General features: G+C 34.4%; 3 protein-coding genes and 1 long non-coding RNA gene across 13 annotated transcripts; 1 reads left to right on the top strand and 3 right to left on the bottom strand.

The window, feature by feature from the left end:
• Nucleotides 1-2,661: 2,661 nt before the first annotated feature.
• On the bottom strand, nt 2,662-4,954 carry LOC106780365. Its single transcript, XM_014668650.1, has 4 exons — nt 4,010-4,954; nt 3,709-3,932; nt 3,371-3,628; nt 2,662-3,271 (listed from the first exon to the last, which is right to left on the bottom strand). Exons 1-4 carry the CDS (start codon nt 4,952-4,954, stop codon nt 2,662-2,664), a joined length of 2,037 nt encoding a protein of 678 aa, XP_014524136.1.
• Nucleotides 4,955-7,111: 2,157 nt separating this feature from the next.
• Nucleotides 7,112-13,770, top strand: LOC106756393. 8 transcript variants are annotated; one of them, XR_001375476.2, is made up of 7 exons: nt 7,115-7,312; nt 7,658-7,751; nt 10,510-11,816; nt 11,895-11,978; nt 12,136-12,223; nt 13,303-13,332; nt 13,444-13,770. It is a non-coding gene; the product is annotated as an uncharacterized LOC106756393 (long non-coding RNA). The 8 variants fall into 8 exon arrangements; XR_002667182.1 differs by having other exon boundaries at nt 13,415-13,770; XR_001375474.2 differs by having other exon boundaries at nt 13,303-13,358.
• A 2,086-nt stretch (nt 13,771-15,856) lies between these two features.
• LOC111240512 (D-xylose-proton symporter-like 3, chloroplastic) lies at nt 15,857-17,833 on the bottom strand. The gene is made up of 4 exons (XM_022778630.1): nt 17,703-17,833; nt 17,537-17,603; nt 17,317-17,448; nt 15,857-17,212 (listed from the first exon to the last, which is right to left on the bottom strand). The coding sequence occupies exons 1-4, from the start codon at nt 17,793-17,795 to the stop codon at nt 17,178-17,180; spliced, it is 327 nt and encodes a 108-aa protein (XP_022634351.1). The 5' UTR covers nt 17,796-17,833; the 3' UTR covers nt 15,857-17,177.
• On the bottom strand, nt 17,720-21,807 carry LOC106775973 (pentatricopeptide repeat-containing protein At5g59600-like). Of its 3 annotated transcripts, none has more exons than XM_022778627.1 (3): nt 21,688-21,807; nt 21,387-21,480; nt 17,720-19,706 (listed from the first exon to the last, which is right to left on the bottom strand). In XM_022778627.1, the coding sequence occupies exon 3, from the start codon at nt 19,617-19,619 to the stop codon at nt 17,967-17,969; it is 1,653 nt and encodes a 550-aa protein (XP_022634348.1). In that variant the 5' UTR covers nt 19,620-19,706; nt 21,387-21,480; nt 21,688-21,807; the 3' UTR covers nt 17,720-17,966. The 3 variants fall into 3 exon arrangements, with proteins under 3 accessions (XP_022634348.1, XP_022634350.1, XP_022634349.1); XM_022778629.1 differs by having other exon boundaries at nt 21,387-21,427; nt 21,688-21,792; XM_022778628.1 differs by lacking the exon at nt 21,688-21,807 and having other exon boundaries at nt 21,387-21,656.
• Nucleotides 21,808-22,040: the final 233 nt, after the last annotated feature.

Genomic DNA, 22,040 nt, shown 5'->3' with positions numbered 1-22,040 from the left:
GTTTTACAAAATGTTTAATTATCCCCGAAAAACAACAATCTAAAGAAACAAAATATATTTTTAGTTTTTTGGGCTCGACAAGGATTAACATTGCTACTATGTATTCTCAATCAAAATGAGAAATCAGGATTACGTAGTTCTTTTGAAAATCTATTTGAGAAGTTTGTTTGGAAAATTGTTGAGAAAATTTGTTTGGAAAAAATTTGGATTTTTCGGAAGGTGAACCTGACAAGGACTAACTTTGCTCCTAAGTATCTCCATTCCTGGTGGAGAATCAAGGATCACGTAGTTTACGACTGAAAGATTGCTTGTTCAAAAATGAATGCTGTTAGTTTTCGAAGATTTTTTTATTTTTGGTATTTTTGGCTTGATTAAGAAAAAGAAGGTAATGAATACTAGGCCATCGCGGACGGTCACACGAGTATTCAACCTTTAAAACATTATTTTTGTTATTTTTTGATTATTTTTAAAAGAAAGAGAAAAGGTTTTTAGCACAAGGACTACGCGAGCGGTCACACGTGTGCTTAACCTTTAAAACATATTTTTGTTATTATTTTTAAAAGAAAGAGAATTTTTTTTAGCACAATAATGACGCGAGCGGTCACACGTGTGCTTAATCTTTAAAACATATTTTTGCTATTTCTATTTAAAAGAAAAAGAAAAAGGTTTTTAGTAGAAAAACGACGCGAGTGGTCACACGTGTATTTAATCTTTAAAACATATTTTTGTTATTATTTTTAAAAGAAAGAATGGTATTAAGCAGTAGGACGATGCGAACGATTATACAAGTGTTCATACCATTATTTATTTATTTAGGAAGATTTAAGAGTATTGAGTGTTAAGCTGATGTAGACGATCCTACTAACATTCATACCATTATTTAATTATTTAGATTGAAAATAATAAGTACTAGGCTGATACCAAATACTCATAATATTATTTAATATTTTATTAATTTCATTTTCTACATATTTTATACTTTTTATCTTTATTTTTTGTAATTTTATTATATAAAGAATAATATTTACATAAATATTTAAAACAAGATTATAAAAATGATAATTACAAAAGGGTTTAATATAAAATACTAGTAATATTTATTAAAACATAGGTTAAAACCCTCTTTTGGTCCTCATATTTGTATGACAATCTCAATTTGGTCACCATATTTTTTTTTGTCTCAATTTAGTCCTTTAATTTGTAAAAATGAGGTAATTTAGCCATCACCGTTAAATAAAGAGTAACGACGTTTCTTACTGATGAGTTGTAATTTTTTTTAGCTGTGGTGGCAATATCTATTAATTTATATGGGTGTTGGTTGTGTAATGAAGTCTTCCACATGGCATACACGTGTTATGGTCTTAGCCCTAACACTAAAGATGCCCTAAAACTTAACATTTTAAGCAACCGTAACACTTAACATCCTCACAAATTTCTGGAAGCAGTGGAAGCAGATAAAGCTTTGGAAGAAGTGTTCATTTCAGGTGACCAAATGTCTGGATCTTCTTCTTCGTGCAAATGCTTGGGTGGTTGGGGCTTTGAACAGAGTACTGGTGGTGGGAGCAGGTTGGGAGCAAAACCCAGTTGCTATTGTGGTTTGAAAGCAGTGTTTCGCATAGCCAAAACTGCTAAGAACAAGGGCAAACGATTTTGCGGGTTACCCTCACTTCAAGGTAATTTGTGTGATTTCATTTGTTTGAATTTGGTTTCGTTGACGAGGGGGTGTGCTTTCTTCTTGTATAGGGTGGGAGTGGAGAGATGGGTGGATGCAAATTCTTTCAGTGGTGCAATGAAGAAGTCTTTGATGAACGAAATTTGACGATTCTTGATGAAAGGAGTGCAAGTGCGAGAAACGACGAAGTGGGTGGAAGTATGATGAAGATGGAAGAAAGAGATGTTGAAAATCTGAAATATGCTTCTTTGGAGAAAAGTGTCGTTATTTTGGAGAAGGGCATGAAGGTGTTAATTGGGATGATGTTTGTTACCTGGGTGTTTAATGTAATTTTGATTTCGATGTTGATGAAAGTAGATTGATTTCTTAGGAGGTAGATGGAAGTATGTTGATGAAAGTAGATTGATTTCTTAGGAGGTTGATGAAAGTATGTTGATGAAAGTAGGTCTCTGAAAGTATGTAATCTAATTTCATATTAACAGCAAGTACTTTCATATTTATAAAAGTTCCCGTGTTTAATTTCATCTTGTAAAATGTCCCTTTTGATTTGTTTTATTTGATAATGATCTTTAGGGAAAAGAGACACAATATGCCATTCAATCTTTAGGGTGTGACAATTATTGTGATAATGATCTGTGAACAAGCACCATTGAATTGTAAACATTCAATCTGCAGTTAATTTGTATACAATAAAAACCAAAAACTCTTGAAGAAGCACCAATGAATTAAAATGAACATTGACCATTGTCTTAAGCAACAGAGTTAATACACATTGACCACAAACTAAGGCTATTACTCAAAGTGGGGCCTTAAACATAGACATTGTCTTAAGTAATACACCAAAAAGACCAGATAACACTAATAATCAAAAAGATCTGATAGCAACATTGTCTTAATNANTACANCAAAATACAANTGACATTACAATTAAAAGATGTAACCAATATAAGGTCAAATTTCAAAGTTCCAAAATAAAGTGAAATATGACTTCATTCAGCAGCAGCAGGCACGTGTGTTGTTTGACCAGTAGGTTGCTCAGGAGGAGGTACTGTCACTTGTGGTGTTTGATCAGTAAGTTGCTCAGTAGGTTGCTGAGTAGCTTGCTCAGTAGCTTCTGCAGCAGGAGGTTGGTCAGCTGGAATATTTGTTGTAGTTGGTCGTTGTGGACAACATCTTTTGTTGTGTCCAAGTTTTTTGCAAATAGCACATGATTTTTTGCTCTCACCCTTTCTTAGTTCAGTATCATTCTTCTTCAACTCCCAACTCTTTAGCCTTCGTTTTTTCTTGGGCCTGCCAGGCATTGGCTTCTTCTTTGGGGGTAACACATCTGGATATGGAGTTTTCTCCCAAAGAACTTGACCATTGATAGGGTAAACGATGGAGTTGTAAGTCTCTTCATACGTTGACTTCCTATACCAAGTACCAATATAGTCTTCTGCATTTACATTCAAGAACTTCATTGCAGTGATGGCGTGAGTGCAAGGAATACCGGTCAGTAACCATTTTCTACAACTACATTCTTGCTTGTCAAGATTGACAACATATTGCTCCCCAAATTGTGAAATATGGATGATTTCAAATAACTGATCTGATGACCATCTGTCATGATTAAAAAGTTAGAAACAAAGTTAGGAACAAAGTTAAAAAGAAAGAAAAAAAAGATGACCATGTTTGCTTTGGAAGAAGTATTGAACTTACCTTGGTAACCAATACCTGGTTAACCATGACTGTTTTAAAAATCTGTTGAGAACCTTAGGGCACACACTACCTTGATATAGTGCAATCTTTGTCCTGTTCTTAGCCCACCTCTTCATGATGTAAACCCTAATCTCTTCCAACATGGTGATAATTGGTTTAGTCCTAGTGTGAAGTAGCACACTGTTGAATCCCTCACACATGTTGTTGACAAGAGTGTCACATTGTGATCTAGAAGTGAATCTAGATCGTGACCAATATCTGGGGAAAACAATATATGTCAAAATAAGTATAAATGTCCAAGTACAACAATAATAACNTAGAGTAAGCTGAACACATACCTTGGTGCAATTCCAATCAAATACTTATACGCTTCTAAATTGATCTCTTTAATTTTCAACATTTCAGCCTCCCATAGTTGTGGATATGTGGCTGTTGCTGCTGTCCACATCAACCTTTTGAGGTCTTTTCCAGGAAATTGCTTTCTAAAATTTGAGTACAAATGTCTAACACAAAAGCGTTGTTCTACCTTAGGTAGAAGTTCAGCAAAGGCTGATAGCAGACCCTACAAGTTTAAATAATGAAGTCAGATGAGGTTTATGTTAAATAGGTTGTAATTAAGCTTTGTTAGGGTTGACTGACCTTTTGTTGGTCTGAAATAAATGTACATGCTCCACATATAGCTTCCCCACCAAGATCCCCAATCAGAAGGTCCAAGAACCAAGTCCAGGAGTCCTTGTTTTCTACCTCAACAACAGCATATGCAATGGGCAGAATTTGTTCATTTACATCTCTTCCCACTGTTGTTAGTAATTCCCCTCCATACTTGCCTTTGAGAAAGCATCCATCCAACCCAATGATGGGTCTACAACTACTGAAACTATCTTTGCATGCTTTCAAGCATACATAAATTCTCTTGAAGATACACTCCCCATTAATATTTTCAGCCTTTATTTTCACTGTTGAACCTGGATTTGACCTGAGAAGCTCATGACCATAATCATAGATTCTTCTATATTGTTCCTTGAATGAACCATCAACATTATCTTTTGCCATGGCTCTTGCCCTAAAAGCCATATTTCTAGAGATTCCAACATTCCATTTCCTACTCACTTTATCCCTAATATCCATGACTTTCATGTTAGGGTTCTCTCTAACAGCTTTTTCCATCCTTTTGCTCAACCACTTAGAAGTGATACACTTCACATTAAAATCTCTGCTACAAGTGTGATCATCAATCACTTTTCTTAGCTNCCATGACTTGGAACNAGAACTAAAGGCACAATAAGCATACCATTTGCATTTACCATTGCCCCCANAACATTTNACACTAANCCTCTTNTTGTCATTCTTTAAGAATTTTAAATTTCGACCATTACTTAGTGCATATGTCCTAATGGCCTCTTTGAATTCGTTTTTATCAGTAAAATAAGTCCCAACCTCCCACTTATATTCTTCTAGAATTTTAGGCATGCTAAATGTGGGGAACATAGTTCTAGGAATGTCACCTTCATCCTCACTGTCTAGACCACTGTCCAAGTGATCTGACACCCACTCATTGTCAGATATACCACGTAAATCATTCATGTCATCATTACCACTTGTCCATGAACTGCATGGTTGTTCTTCACTCAAGCTTCTTTTAGATGTACCAATGTTATCACAATGAATGGTCACATCAACAAGACTTTCTTCACTACTAGACTCATCTACGTTTTCATCTTCATCCTCATCTTCTTCTATATTTTCATCTTCATCCTCATCTTCTACGTCTTCCAGCTCAACCTCATCCACATCAGCAACCTCAACCTCCTCCAATTGTGTTAAACCTTCACCCTCACCCTCAACCTCAGCCTCAACCTCCTCCAATGTGTTACAACTTCAGCCTAACCCTCAACCTCAGCATCACCCTCAACCTCAGCCTAACCCTCAACCTCAGCCTCAACCTCTTTCTCAACCTCTCTCTCAACCTCACTTTGAAGTTCTCCCTCAGCCAATTCTGATACAACTTCAGCCTCAGCCTCAACCTCTTTCTCAACCTCTCTTTCAACTTCTCCCTCAGCCAATTGTGTTACAACTTCAGCCTCACCCTCAACCTCACAGTAAACCTCTCTCTCAACCTCACACTCACCCTCACCATGACCATTCTGCATTTCTGTTACAACTTGAACCTCACCCTCACCCTCAACTTGTGTTTCAACATGAACTTCATCATTAACAGCACCATCAACCCATTCAATCATTTCAATTATTTCTGGTTCATTTCTATTATGAACAACGTACAAATGTACTTCACCATTTAACATTGCAATATTAACCATGTGCAAAGCACCCCTATCATCAGTCAANAATTCTAACCTCTCTGGTACCACTGACTGACCTCCTAAACTGTACCAAACTTCTTTAATGTCTTTATGACCTAACTCTTTCACTGATGCTATTATTCCAAAATAGCAGAAGAGGTCTGGATCACAAGACCATTGTGTTATCTCTCCATCAAATTTTAAATTACCATTATCATCACTAACAAAATGTCCTGTATGATGGACCACTACTTTAATACGGTCATCCATGATATACTACTATTCAAATAGAACCTTTTAACACCTGTACATTGGGGGCAAAATTATATTATGAAAGGGACGGGATAAAGTACTAACTAAGCAATTGTAACAGATGAAGGGACAGGGGATAAAATAACATCCCCACTAAGGAAACACTGGTCCAGCAAAAGGGGACCACTACTTTTAAAGAAGTAAAGGAACAATTTTTTTGACCACGACACTGCACACATGGACCACGAAACTGTACACATCAACACACAAACAGGAATTTCTGGGACCACTGCTTTTAAACATATCACAGAAATCAAAAACATAAACAAACAATAAACGGTACCCATCACAAAACAACAAAGTAACAACATACAAAACATATTCTAACATAAACACACCAACAACATATCATAATCGGGACCACACGAAACCCATTACATATTCGTAGACAAAAAACATAGGGAACTTACCTTCACTGACGTCCAAGCTGAATTCGTTGCATCCACGAGCACATAGAACTTCGACGAAGAAATGAAGAATGCGAACCCTAATTTTGATTTCTGATACCCACGAAATTCCCAATTCTCTTAAATCCCTAATTCCCCCACTTATTCTTTTCTCATTATTAAATAAAACCAAATTATAAAATCATTTTCCACGTCATTAGCTTTTTTTTTAAATCATTTATAACTCAACCACTTCTCTGTCCACCACGTCATCAGTAGGAAACGACGTTACTCTTTATTTAACGGTGATGGCTAAATTGCCTCATTTTTACAAATTAAAGGACTAAATTGAGACAAAAAAAAAATATAGTGACCAAATTGAGATTGCCATACAAATATGAGGACCAAAAGAGGATTTTAACTTAAAACATAAAATGAAATAAAATAAAAATAACATACGTATTTTTTAATGAAGAGTCACAATTAGAAAATAAGTTAGAACGCATTTGATTATTAAAAGATATTAAATGTTAAAATAATTTAAAACTATTTTTATAATTTTGTAATTTTACTGTTTTTAATTTTTTATTTTTTATCTTTATCTTATGTTTCTTATTATATTTTTATACGAATAATATATACATAAAAAATCTTATCAGAAAAACAAAATCAAAAGAAATCAAAATGAAAATAAAAAAAAAATAAAATATTGAAATAGGCTCAAAACAGTGTGTCTGAGGCCCAGCGCCTTTTGGCCCAAAAACAAAGGACATCACCTTTCGCTGGAAGCTTTCCTTTGTCAGAAAGTAGGTGAGTTCGAAAACTGTGAGTTGTGCGAGAGAGGAGAGTCGCGGGAGAACTGCAGGAGGATGCGTCTCCAAAGCTCGAAGGGATGGTCACCGGACGGAAAACCAAAAGAGAAGAAGGAGTACACTTTCACAGAGGTAAGTAAAGGAACTGTATCTTATTATTTATTGTTGTGTGTGTTGATTCCAAAGATAAGAACTGGACCCCTGGTTATATAGGTTTCCGGTGAAGAGCAGTAAAAGGGGATTACCCAAATCCCTAACAGAAACATAAATTACTAACAGAAACATTAAAAGCCTAAAAAAACAGAAAAATCCTAAAGCTTGAACGATGCTCTTAGGAGCATTAATTACAAAACAGAAACCTTAATATAAAATACAAAAAATAAAAAAAACTGGGTTTGTACTTTCAAACATGCTGCAGACAGAATTTGCATTTAAATAGTTCCAATTTCTAAATTCTATAAACACTCATTTATGCAGTTACATGGCCCTGAGTAATTCATGTATGAGAAAGTAAATGACAAGATTGCTTGTACGTGGAGAGAGAGCATCTGGGGTTCTTCCATCGGCCAAGGTACTTTATTATTCCAACAAGGGTTGTAAGTTAGCATATGGGATTCTTCCATCATCGTTAAACATTGCACCATGCTTTGCCAGTAGTATGAAACAATTTCCCAAAATTACACCTATGAAGAGTTGGACACACAAATGTCTTATCCTTTTCAAGGGATAACCATCCTTATTATTACAGCATAAAAAAGATCTTCAAAACAATTGTGAACTATATAAAGTTAAGTAAAAATTTCTTATATGAACCATTATTGCAAGTAATTCCTATATATTGAGCATCAATCTTGGGTTCTTCTGGCGAATATACTACACTCATGAGGCCAATGCCTACTTGCAAGATGTTGCAAACAAAAACAAACAAAAACAATTCCATAGGGAGTGGGCACTCTAAACCAATTTGATACCTGTAGCCATGCCATCACTACACTGACCTCTGAAAAATATGGTGTGGTTTTATATGCTTTACTCTTATTTCAAATTCCAAAATTCAATCGCACATTTAACCTTTCACTTTAATTCTTCATTCCAATGAGTCAACAAACACATTCAAATTACATTCTTATTTAAACAACCATAAACCTAAATCAAGTATCATCAAAATTGTGGTCTACAACGTTACTACTCACATTCATTGCAAGTATCGCACTCAACAGTTTCTGGTGTAGAGTGATTGTGATTTTACATTCTTCTTCTCACCACATCTTTATGTTATCCCCCACCCAACAAATAAGTGGTCTGTCATCTTGAAATGTAGAGTTATAATCATTTATAGAAACTAGGTTAATGATGGCAGCGAGAGTTAGAGGTCTAGCGAAACAGTTGTCCTGTTTCTTAGATCCTATCATTTGTCAATGGCAGTGAGAGTTTTGGTGATCTGTCATGTGATGAAGTTTTGTTTGGAGACAGTAACATAGAGTACAATGGTGTAATTTAACGTCACAGTTACAACTGAGTGAGTAGTGCTTTTTGTGTCTTTATTAGAAAAGAAAATTATTCATGCAATACTTATAAGATAGTTTGATTTTTAATTCATTTTACCTTTTCATTATAGTAGTGTCTAAAAAGTGTTTAGATAGTCGACCCACTCTAATTGTGCTCAATTGTGTCAAAGAAGTGTCTAAGATGTGTTGGAAGAGATGACCCTGCCAAAATCATTTTTCATTTGCGAGGTTGAGAGATGTTAGACACATAACATTGACATTCTATTTTGTAGAAATGTTGGTGTTTCCTAGCATATAACAAAAGTAAACAGGCGTCTTTTCCAGGTCAGCTTAAAAAGTTGTTTGATTAAATCAAAATTTTCAAAAATTCCTTTGTACAAAAGAAAGAAGTTTCTTGCTTCCCTCAGGCACTTTACTGTCACTCTCTTTGGTATAGTTTCACCCTTCGAAATATCAAATACTAACTCTGAATGTCCCCGACACATGTCATGGAGACAATGTCTAAAATGATGATGTGTAACTTCCAAAACAAATAAAATTCCATCTGTTGATATTGAAATTGCTCTTCTTTCCTCTAAGGCTGTGTAGATGAGTCTACATTCTTACCTATTTAAGGCAGGAATCTTCTCTAATATTCTAAATTCAATAAATTCTATATCAGCTACTAAAGTGGTTATTAGATACCGATTACGTTCCAGGCGGAGATTTAGACTCATTGAATAATGCGTATGGTTAAACACACCGTGTAAAGCAAAGCAAAATGTTAAAACGGTTAAACCATTTGAGAGCGTCAAATCACTTCCCTTTCGTGTTTAACCGTTTTAACATTTTGCTTTGCTTTACACGGTGTGTTTAACCATACGCATTATTCAATGGGTCTAAATCTCCGCCTGGAACGTAATCTGTATCTAATATCCACTTTAGTATCTGATGTAGAATTTATTGAATTTAGAAGGTCAGAGAAGGTTCCTGTCTTAAATAGGTATGAATGTGGACTCATTTCCACATCCTTAGAGGAAAGGAGAGCATTTTCAATATCAACAGATGGGGTTTTATTTGTTTTTGGAGGTTACACATCATCATTTTAGACATTGTCTCCAAGACATGTGTCGGGGACATTCAGAGTTAGTATTTGATATTTCGAAGAGTAAAATTATACCAAAGAAAGTGACATTATAGTGCTTGAGGGAAGCAAAAAACTTCTTTCTTTTGTACAAATAAATTTTTGAAAATTTTGATTTAATCAAACAACTTTTTGAACTGACCTGGAGAAGCCATACGTCATGTACTAATCGAAGGTGGTCAGCTTCCTACTGCAGTCTACTATCAGTTCATGAGTCAGAGAGGGCATCTATATCTGCCGAAAATTCTAGTCCTTTGTTCAGGGAGTGTATACACCAGCTAGAATGTATCTTTTAAATGAACTACTTAAATAATTCCTATATTGAAGTAGCCTTTATTTTATTTCAAAATTAGGCAACATGTATAACTTTCTTGGAACTGAAACATGAAATGGCAAGAATATGTTTCTGGAGTGAAATGGACAAATTAAGGTTGGAAAGGAGAATAATTTAAAATTCAGATGTATACAGGGTAATATTCAAATTGGAAAAGGTGATCCTGGAAATTATAAAAAAAAAACATGCTTCTGAAGTTCAGCAAGTGAGACGTGGGACGAGGACACATATCCACAATAGTTTGCTCAGGAAATTTGTGATATAGAGTTGAAAAAATCTGAGATATTGAGTCTCAGGCAAACAATAGCATATCATGTGGAATATTTAAATATATAATGAAATTTTTTGTATAAAAAAAACGCAGAGCAACAACGCCTTCTTATCATCAATTCATCTTTCATTCGCCAACGGTCTTTCACCTACAACAAAAAAACAATACAAGGCCACATTCAGAAAAGAGAAGAAGCTGGAGCATTGACCGACAATTACAAGCTATAGCACAAAAGCGAAATTAGTACAAAGAGATAAGTCTTTCAATTCAAGCTTACTGCCATTGTTTGCTCTTGCGTGTATGATTCTGTGTGTCATTGTAAGACACTAGTAGAAAAGTAACATTCTATAACCAGATCTATCATGACAGAGGAAAATAATCCATCATAATAGGTTGATCGGTGACATAATTATAATAAATTTAATATGTAACGCGGTGGCAAACTTGTAAATAATTTCAAAACGTATTATAACGGAGTTATGAATATTTGTTATAATATATCTAGCATTTCACTTTTCAAAACCTAATGACTTATTCTTCTTTCTCGACGCCACACCAGAAACACCAACTCGTAGGGAAACCATCACCATTCAACATTTCCTCTCTCGAGCATACGAAGCTTCTCCATCTCTCGAGAGTTCTTAAGCTGTAAGTCTCCATTTCTCTGCACAGATCTGCATTTTCGCTTCACTCATCATCCAACCACATCTATTGCTAGGGTTTCTCACATACCTTCATCTTTTTCGCCTTTACCTTCGATTCCACCGATTGAAACATCATTTTCCACATCTCCACCGATTATAATCACATTCTACCAATTATAATCCCTTTCCACCGGTTTAACACTGGTTTGAAGGATGTTGTTGTGGCCGAGGTTATCACGGCGAGGGCAGTGGAGCTGGAGATGGATGTGGCGAGACTATAGCACGATTTGATATCGGAGATGACTGCCTCAGAGGAGGCGAGGGCGGATGCATCTGAATTGAGGAAGGATTTAGGGGAGAAGGAGTTGTTGGTTGAGTCTCTAGAGAAGGAACTGACAGCTTTGAAGAATGTGAAGGCAGAGGGTGCGATTAGGGTTAGGGATTTGGAGAAAAAGATTGGAATTCTGGAAACCAAGGAAATTGAGGAAAGGAACAAGAGGATTAGGTTTGAGGAGGAGATGAGAGATAGGGTTGATGAAAAGGAGAAGGATTGATAGAGGTGTAAATGACATACATGATGAAGGGAAAGGATTGAAGTTGTAGTGGCCGATGGTGGCAGCAGGGTCTAAAACAACTCTGATTGAAATGAGTCATCTGATCTTTTGAGAGAGCAAGTGTTAAATGTATTACCATTTACTTTCTATTTGCTGTGGCAGGCATGTGCAATATATAACAATTGGTGGCCCATGTTATCAGGTTAGTTAGAGTCTTTTAAACTAGAAATGTCTTGTATATTTGTTTAAAAAATTAATGGTGAGAATATTGCTCCTGCAGCTCTGATGTATGTGCTTGTACCTATGCCTTCTTATTCTTTGGAGGTGGATCCTCTCAATTTCTAATGAGCCGTGATGGTGGGGGGTAGGTATCTGTTGCCATTTAATTTCAGCTAGTAAGCAGTTCTAATGCTGGCAGATCAGCTAGTAAGCATGGCTTTAATTTCAACAAAATTATACTTTGGATAGATAGCTGCTATATTTTTACTCTTTTCCTCTATTTGGTTCACCTCGATAAACAGAGTTGAGTACATACACTCCCGGGGTTTTCTGCATCGAGATATAAAGCCTGACAACTTTTTAATGGGTTTAGGCCGGAAGGCAAATCAGGTATTTTTGTCTATAACACATTTATTTTAATCAAGTCTTGTCCTGTTGTGTGTTTATGCATGGCATCCCTCTTATATTATCAAGTAGTTTCAGTTATGATTTAATATTATGATTAAATTGTTTTCACACTATGGATATACGGAGACTTCAATGTTGCTTTAAATTTGTAGTGATCTCTTTTGTGTAGTAGCCATTGGATATGAAATTTATTATTCAGAACTTTAATGTTGTAAGTGTAAACAAGGTTACCTTATTTGACAAAAACTTGATCACAACTTGTGACGAGAAATAAAGTTTTATTACCCTGAATCTCGATTTTAATGAAATAGAATGACAAAGAGAGGATGAAGAATACAGAGCGGAAAATATACTCCTACTCCTGTATTGGAGAGACATGCACTCTCACAAGCCAAATCCTTTCACTAGAAGCACCTACTAACTTTCCCTGCTTCCTGCTTCATATTTATTATTTCCTTCCCTCCTGGCTGTTACAATTAATTGTCTATTTGAGCAAACAACATTTATTCTCTTTTGATTCTGACTTACAATTAATTTTCTATTGGGTTGTAATTACTGCTGCTCACTCCTTAGTATTGTAATATCTGTTCTCTGCCATATATCTCCTACTATAAACCTTCTTTAGGGAAGTTTTCCTACTTGTTCAATGCATTGTTTCATTCCAGTATTTCTATTATTTGTGAGGCCAAGTTAGTTAGAATAAGTTGATTTCTCTTCTGAATTATGATGTTCACAATGCATTGTTTTGTTCAGTATTTTAATAAATTTCAATCATAATCTAATTGTGATTTTGGTGTTAGATTTTCCAATATTTGCAGCATTTTGCTTTGTTTTGTGAATATTGATCCGTAAGGTTCACAGAATTTTGCATTTTCTAATCCTGTTTTCCTTATATTTTAACGATGTGGAGTTTGAGGACAAATATTACTGTTTTCCTGATGTTTGAGTATACAAAATTTATGCTTTCTCCTTCTTAGTCATTTATTAATTAAATATACTTAGTCATTTATTAATTAGATATATTTATGTGAAATCTGAAGAGCTCTTTGATTACGTTGCAGGAAGATGAAGCTCGTAATTTTTTTCAACGGGTAAGATTGTTTACTATTTTGTGTAGGTGAGAAGACAACTTTGTCACACATTATTCAAGCTAATTTCTGATTTCGGAAGCAGATAATCTCTGATGTGGAGTACTGTTTCAGGAATATGGTGATTCATAGAGATTTGAAGCCCTAACTTGGTGATTTATCCCAGGTTATCTCCGGGAAATTGAATTTGAACTAAGTTTACCGTAAGTGATGGTGATTTTTTGTGAATTAACACAATTTTGTCACTATGTGCCGAAAAATGTCGAGTTCGTGCTAAACTGATATGGCTTTAAGAGAATAAAGAGAAACCTGAAAAAATATATTATTGATATGGTTTGAGAGGTACAACTGATTGTTTTTATAGGATACTATAGTTACTTAGATCTAACCTACTGTTAGTTATTTACAACAGAATAATAACAGGAAATGACTGTCTAACAAGTACAGCTCTTACTGACATATGTAGTATGTTGTACAGTATAACAGTTTTTAATTTAAAGTTAAACTAGCCAGTGGACAACCATGTAAGATAAGTGGATGAATGGAAGATAATCCAGATGTCCAATTGGAGGTGAGAGGAAGAGCTAAGAGAGCAATAAGATAAACCATTAAAAAAGAAAACCTTAAAAAATGGTGTTATTTGAATCTGGATATTAACAGGGCTAAGTAGTGTTAGATTAGATGATTACTTGGTTTATGTAGTCAAGCTTTTTATGTCAACTATTCTTCTACCAAAAGATGGTCAATTGTTCTCCAAGAAAGAATCACATATGATATTCGAATGATGATTCAACACTTGATATTTACGGGACATCATCATCTTTCTCTACAACGAACAAAAATTTATACGTAATAATAGATCATATATTGTAATATAACAAATTTCTACATTATAATACCTTTTACCCTACTGCGTATATTATGACGCATAAATTACGTGTTCAACATTTAATAATGTAAATTTAAATTTCTGTTACATTCTAAAATGTCATTTTTTCAATTGTTGTTGTGTATACCAATCTAAGTTTCTCCATGATATTTTTATTTTGACTCTGACGCTTGGGCAGAATTTGGTTAGTGGCGTATAAATGGTGTGGTAACACATAGATTAGATATTACTTTATAAACACTTTTTTTCAGAAGTTGTAATTCTCATCAACAAAATCAGCCATCAAGTGTAAGTTCTATCATCGAATCCTCAGTTTTCTTATTTTATTTAAGAAGTATTTTTCTTTGAAAAATTGTCTAATTTTTATGGAAAATTTAAATTCTAAATTTTTATATTTTTATTTAATTTTTAATCAAGAAGATATTTTTCAATAAAATAAAGTGAGTATCACTTAGTGAAAACATATCTGACTTTCATTTAAAAAAAGCATAAAAGAAATTAATTCCCATTTAAAAATCAAAGAGGATATGAATGTTATTTATTGAGAATTATTTTGGTCTTTGCAAAACTAATGACTTTTGATTTTAGTCTTTAGAATTTATTTTCTTAGTCTTTCATCTATGTAAAAATTAAGTTATTGTTTAGTGTTTATGAATTTTGATTCTACTCTATATATTTATTTTTTAATTTTCATCTTTCTAAAATTTCGTTTCCTAATTTATAATCCTTAATATTTATATAAGGTAGACAAATTATTTTTATTTTATATATCTTAAGAATTTATTTTTAAAAGTGTCAAAAACTAACATATTGGTACACCTTTATATCATTTATGGATATCGAACCTTTTCTTTTTACACATTATTATTTAGGGTTATATAATCGAAGTCAATATTTATTTTAAAACTGGAGATGTGAAAAACATTCAACATGACTTCAACTTCATGAGAGGTAAATAAGTTTCCATTTAATTTTTTTACAATTTATATAACTTGATATTTTCAAATCATTAACTCTTAAAATTTCATTAAATATGAATGCTGAAAAAAAATTATTACAATGAGTGTTATAAATAAAACGATACTTTTGGAAATATATTCTCTCTAGTGACATTAAATATAAATTTTTTTATAATTTTATTGTGAAATCATTTTTATTTATTTTGTAAATATTTTTTTAATTAAAAAATAGCTAAATTTAAAAACATAGTCAAATAAATAAACAGTTAAAGTTTAAGGAAATGGTCATTTAAAGAGTAAAATTGTAAAAAAATGTGAACACCAGACAGAAAAATCCTTTTATATATAGGTATAGATAAAGAAGCGTAAAAACAAATTAAAACTAAAAACAATATATTTGTAGGAAAATTTATTTAAAATTGTATAGAATAAATTTTAATTGATTTGAAAGAGGAACTAAATTAAAAGATTATGTGAGATTAAATAAATCTTATTTTGAAAATTCTTTTCTGAATGTATTCCACGTGTTTTAAAAATTCAATTTCAGAAATTTTATTCTAAACATTCTCTTTCGGAAATTTCATTTCGAAAAGTTTTTGAAATATATATATATTCTGAAAGTCATCAGGTAAAATGATCATTTTAAAAATTTGTGGAGATGAAGGAAGTAAAGTATGCAAGAACAATCTAAACTATAGAAGTGAATTTTATAATAACAATTTTGTATCTTCAAGGGACGGAGCTGCCAAATTTCAACCATTGCTCATTTACCAACCGATACCTATATTGTCATGCACAAAAGGAGAGACATCTATGGTTATTGAATCGTCCATGCTCACAAACCTGATTGTTGAACCACTTTGGTATTTCAATTCCACGGATAATACTTCCAAGACTTTTGTGGAATGGTACCACGACTCAGTTATGTAATTCATTAGTTAGTAGCTATTTTTCAACACTAAAAGAGATTAAAAGAAGGAAAGTTTAAGGAAGAAACATGCACACCTGAACAATTTGTAGCATCCATGAAATAGTCATGCTAGTGCACCGTTCCCTCTCAACTATTCCTGGACAATTGAACATCCTTATTCCAGCCATCAATTTATCTACTTTTGGCACGTGATCAAAGAAGAGTTCAAAATATTGCTTCGGATACCAATAAAAATTGAAGAGCAAGTGAGTTCGTGAAGCAATCCAAAGTTTAAATAATACAATCTGAAAAGATCCTTGAGGTTAGACAATATAACAAAATTGTTTCCCTCTAAATTTATCTTTTCTAAGCAACTAAGTTACAAAATCTTAGAACAAGTTCACACAAACAAGGGAGAGTAGGAGACGAGGATAACAGACATCTCTTCGTGCTTTTTTTAAAAAACATCAGAATTGACTAATTACAATAACAAATATGATCATCAAAGTAAAACAAAAGATTAATCTCCCCTATCCACAGGACAGGAAAAAAAGTATTCTGGTTTGCGTATTCTGAAATCCAGGCAACCATGATACAGGGGCCATAACAATGACTCCAAACATTATGTCATATAGGCCAGCCACTGAAACAACACAATCCCAAATGATAGTGGACTGCAAAAGTGGTTGGAATACTTGGGCAATTGATACCAGGCACCAACCTGTGGGAACGAATGCCAGCAAGCTAGTAAAAATATCAATGAATTTCAATTTAGTGAATTCCAGCAAACCAACTAAGCGCAAGATATAGCCGACCCCATAAACACTCAGAATCACAATCATTGTGTTAAAGAAGAACCCCACAGTAGTGTAAAAGAATGACAACATCCGGAAAAAATCCAGCCTATTTGCCAATCTGTACACATCTCTACTTAGGACTTGCTCCCCATTTCCACTAGCAACCTTTGCTTCAGACATTGATACTTGATTCAACCCAACATCCCTTCCTTTTCCAACCTGAATGTATTCATGGTGACTGGTGAGTGACATTCCCCCCACGAAGAGTACAATTAAATCCATCAAAGATGTCCTCACTTATGTTGATCACTCTGGAAGCTGTGAGGATCTGAAAAATAAAGTTAAGAGTGAAAGGTGTTCTAAGTTAATGAAATAAAATGTTGGACCATAAAAATAGCTTTTATGTTCTGTCTAGGGTCATTAGTTTGAAACCCCTTCTCTCTCTAGAACTGAGCTTCATTCCTCTCCTTCCTGCTAAGAGAACACCAAGTTCTGGTGAATATGCAGTAACCACACCACCAACTATATACAACAGTGCTGCAGCAATGAGTTGTCGCTTCCTCCCTAGGGTTTTAGCAGACATAATAGATTCAATAAGAAACAATCAAAAGAAGATTCAGTTGCCAGATAGATAATTAATAAAAGCTCTTACCAAGGAAATCAGCTATAGCATATGCGAGAAGTGAGCCNAGAAGAGCCCCATATAGGGAACCACTAACCTATGTTTAATGGTAGCAATTAGTTTCTAATGTACCGATGAAAAAAATCCTTTCCATGAAATTGCAAAAGGTTTTCCAATTATGATGCTGAAAACATACCACCAGTCCAAGCTGAATGGCAGAAAGATTGAACCATGTTATTCCGCTAAGGTCAGGTGACTGTGGATCCAAATCAACAAAATGAAAAATCATTGATTACATTTCTGCACTAAGAGCAGAAGGAGATAAATTTGATCCTGTTTGAATAAAAATTTCTATAAACACTAGACCTATAATGTTATAAATTATTTATCCAAAATTACATCTCTAGGTGCACCATTCTCTCCATGAAGCAAAACCTATGGCCTCCACCGACCTATAATGTTATAAATTATTTATCCAACTCAAGCCTTGAAGNTTTCTGAGCTTTCCCTTCTTTATCCTTTTCTTGATCCTCTCAACCTTTCCCCATTTGCCTGCATCAGCATATAGGCTAGNCAACAGAAGANGGTTTNCAGCACTCTCGGGCTCTAATTCCATCAGATGCAGAGAAGCGATTTCGGCAAGCTCCACATGACCGTGATTTCTACAGCCAGCCAGTATTGCACCCCACACAAACAAATCAGGTTCAATTGGCATAGCCTTTATCATGCAATAAGCTTCATCGAGTTTCCCAGCTCGACCAAGAAGATCCACCATGCACGCATAATGCTCNAGCCGTGGCTCAATACCGTATTTTTCTTGCATGACCTTGAACANCCTCTGCCCAAGTTCAATGTCTCCAACATGACTGCATGCAGTGAGAGCTGCCGTAAAAGTTAAATGGTCCAGCTTGGCAGCCCCTTCCTTCTCCATCTGATTGAAGAGCTCAATAGCTTCCACGCAATACCCATGATTCGCAAAACCAAAAATGATGGAGTTCCAAGTAACCGTGTTCTTCTCAGCCATCCTACTAAACAAATTCCTTGCTTCAGAAATGAACCCACATTTTGCATACATGTCAACAAGAGCACTCCTTACATATAAATCTCCCTCCACCCCAGTCACCANAGCGTAGCCNTGAATCTCTCTACCAATTCTAACTCTTGCTACAGTAGCACAAGCAGGCAAAAGGGTGCTTATAGTAGCTGAAGTTGGGCAGAACCCGTGACTCAACATTTGCTTAAACGCATCAAATGCCTCGTTATTACGAAAGTTCTGCACAAAACCAGATATAACAGAAGTCCATGATACCACATCAGGCNCCAACCCATCTGAAATCATTACTCTAAAAATCTCAGACACCATTCCCAGGTCACCCTTCTGCGAAAACCCAGATATCAAAGAGTTCCAAGTCACCACATTTGGCTTCAAACCCATCAACTTCAAACTTTCCACCAAACTCAGTGCCTCATTTGCAGNACCCTGTTGAACATACCCAGCAACAACGGCATTTAGAGCCACNGTGTCTTTCATAACCATCCCATCAAACACCTTGCGCGCGTCCCCAATATTCACACACTTGGAGTACATAACTATCAATGCACTGGACACAAACGAATCAAGTTCGAAGGAACACTTCAAAATCAAGCCATGCGTCTTCTTTCCAGTGATTGGATCCCCAACGTGGCCGCAAGCTTTGAGAACGCTGGGGATGACGAATACNTAGTTTGGCGTAAGCCCTGGAATGGCCTGCATCTCAGAGAACACCGTCAGCGCGAGATCGTAGAAGCCGCAGCGAGCACACGTGCCAATGAGGGCAATCCANCGGCGAACATTTGTTGTGGGAATTTTGTCGAACAGTTTTCGCGCGTGGGAGAGTTGGCTACAGCACACGTAGAAGGTTACGAGGTTAGAAGCAATTACGTTGAAACGAGAGAAACCTTTGGTGATTAAGCTCGCGTGCAGCTTCTTGCCAAGATGCAACGCTCGATCGCGAGCGTATATATCAATGAGATCAGCACATCTTTGTTGTTCTGATCGGAAAAAGCGACGGTTGATGATGCCATTTGTGGCNGGAATCCTGAGCAATGTTGGGCTTCTGAGGAGACCATGCATAGCATAGCAGTAACTGTGCTACCAGAAATTAGTCCTAAGTTAGTATTCTGAAAACTAAGACGATTTTTCCTTTTTGTTTTGAGAAATCTGCAAAAATAGAGAACCAACGTTAAATTGGCCACAGTTATTCAGAAAATATGATTCTTCTTTTATCCTCTTTATCACTCTAAATCAAGTTTCTTCCAGTCATGGGTTTTACCATCTTTAGTTCCCAAGAGAATCACGTATTAACAATGGATCCAATCTCTTGTAATAGTAAAATTTCATATGTAATTTGAGTTGATGAAATATAAAATGTGAAAAGATATGAACTTTATACAAATTAAGACAATAGGGATAATAAAAAGAATTATGTAGCAAAACTTATTTAATAATTTTTGAAAGATTTAAAAGTCTTATTTTTTTCTAATATATGCAGACATCACAAATTCATGAACAACTGTTCCACGTTTCTTTGGATCATTATACTCGTGGAACTGAAAATGTAGCTAACAATGTTTGAGTCTATAAATTTATTACAAAGTTCAATATTATCCACCTAATTATTATAGCCCGACAACCATATTTAGCTGTTTTCTTAAAAAGAAAATTACGTTGTCTATGTTGATATCTATGTTCATGTTATGTTGTGACATGTTTCAATACCCACAAATAATCCACATCAATCTTTGTTTATTTACGTTTATAGTTCTTATTTATAAAGGACACATTAGTTGTTTTTTATCCTCATAATTTTTAGAAAATATTTAAAAATAATAATGTTTTGACCCAGTTATTCATTTTAACACTCAAATGACATTAGATGAGTTTCAATAATAACTTCATGCAGCTAATCATATCGGGAAAAGTTACTGACACTACTACAAAATGGACTTTTTAAGTCTGTTATTTCGAACTTTTTAAGTCTGTTCATTTATATGGAAAATGGTGTATCAAAGGTAGTTGTTAAAGTATAATATAAAAAAAAAAAATTGTACATATGTATGATTTGTATAGAGGGTCCAAGTAAAGATAAAACACTTTCTTTTTTCCTACTATTCATAAAATATATTCCTTACTTTTAAATGTAAAATACAAAAATCAGGAATTGAAGTTGGAGTGTGAAAAATAAAAATCATGATGGCATGCGTTAATGTAAAAAAAATTATACAATAGATGGAGGATAATTTAATTGCGTGAGGGAATTATTAATTCCATAAATTTTTGTTCTTAAAACGGTTATATATATCAATAGTAACACAAGGAAGAAAGAAAGTTTAAAAATATGAAATCTGCACCTTTTTGAAAGACGATGTTCATGGTATAAACATATCCTGAAAAGTTTATGGCAGTAGGGCATGTATTGTAATATAGAATAACTAAAAGAATATAACAAAAAAAATATAATGAAAACCGTGAATGATGGCATGAAGTTTCACCGTCAAATCAATATGACCAATTTTGCCATAGTGAATTCTAAAACAAAAAGACAAAAAGGTTTCATTTCCTGTAATTCCTTTATTCTCTCTTTCAAATCTTTAGTATGTCATGACTCAAAGAAAGACTATACAACAAGCATATTCTCACTCCATCATCAAGGCCGTGAAGTTAAATGAATAATGGTAGCCAAGCAAAGCGTAAACCATATATTCCAAACCAAAATCAGTGTATCTACGACAACCATTAATAGCAAGCTTTCGTAATATGGCATAATAGAGTATACAAGATGCAACAAGGAGCAAACTAGAAAATCACACTGCCATATAGTAATCAGCTTAAAAAACATACCTTCCTCATTCACAGCACAGTCAATCCAACACTTGTGCTTCCTAATCCAGTGGCAATAACAGAGAGGTTACATTTTGCACAAAATTTCAGAAACCTGTAACCAAAACAGTGTGCGATATGGGAGGAAAATTTAAGAAAATGAAAGATGTCATAACCCATGATAGTGTTCAAAGAAGTGATGATACTATTATGAATATTAGCCACAATCACCATCTTCTATAAACTAGCAATATAGCAACATAAAGAAACCCAGAATAGAAACCCAAATCCCCAATTTTAAACCCCAACCCCCAAAACGCACCAATATCCAACATCAAGAACATCGCGTAGCGTGGGAGATGGAGAGGGAGAGATATCGCGTGCATAAAGAACATCGTATGGGAGATGAGTTGGGCGAGAAATCGCGGGAGCTGAAAAGGGAGAGAAATGGCACTCTAAAACCTAAAAGCAATTAAAATGATAAATTTAATTTTTTATTTTAAAATTAGCATAAATTTAAGTTTGTTGAAATTTAAATAGATGTAAAATTGTAAAATTTAAGTCTGATTTAAACAGATGTAAAATTGTAAAATTTAAGTCTGATTCTCTTTAAACAGATTTAAAAGATAAAATTTACATCTGCTATTATTTTTAACAGACTTAAAATACTTTTTT

The sequence above is a fragment of the Vigna radiata genome, chromosome 2, assembly GCF_000741045.1.
Source record: "Vigna radiata var. radiata cultivar VC1973A chromosome 2, Vradiata_ver6, whole genome shotgun sequence".
In the NCBI taxonomy this organism is placed as follows: domain Eukaryota; kingdom Viridiplantae; phylum Streptophyta; class Magnoliopsida; order Fabales; family Fabaceae; genus Vigna; species Vigna radiata.
This window is presented reverse-complemented; position numbering and strand designations above follow the sequence as displayed.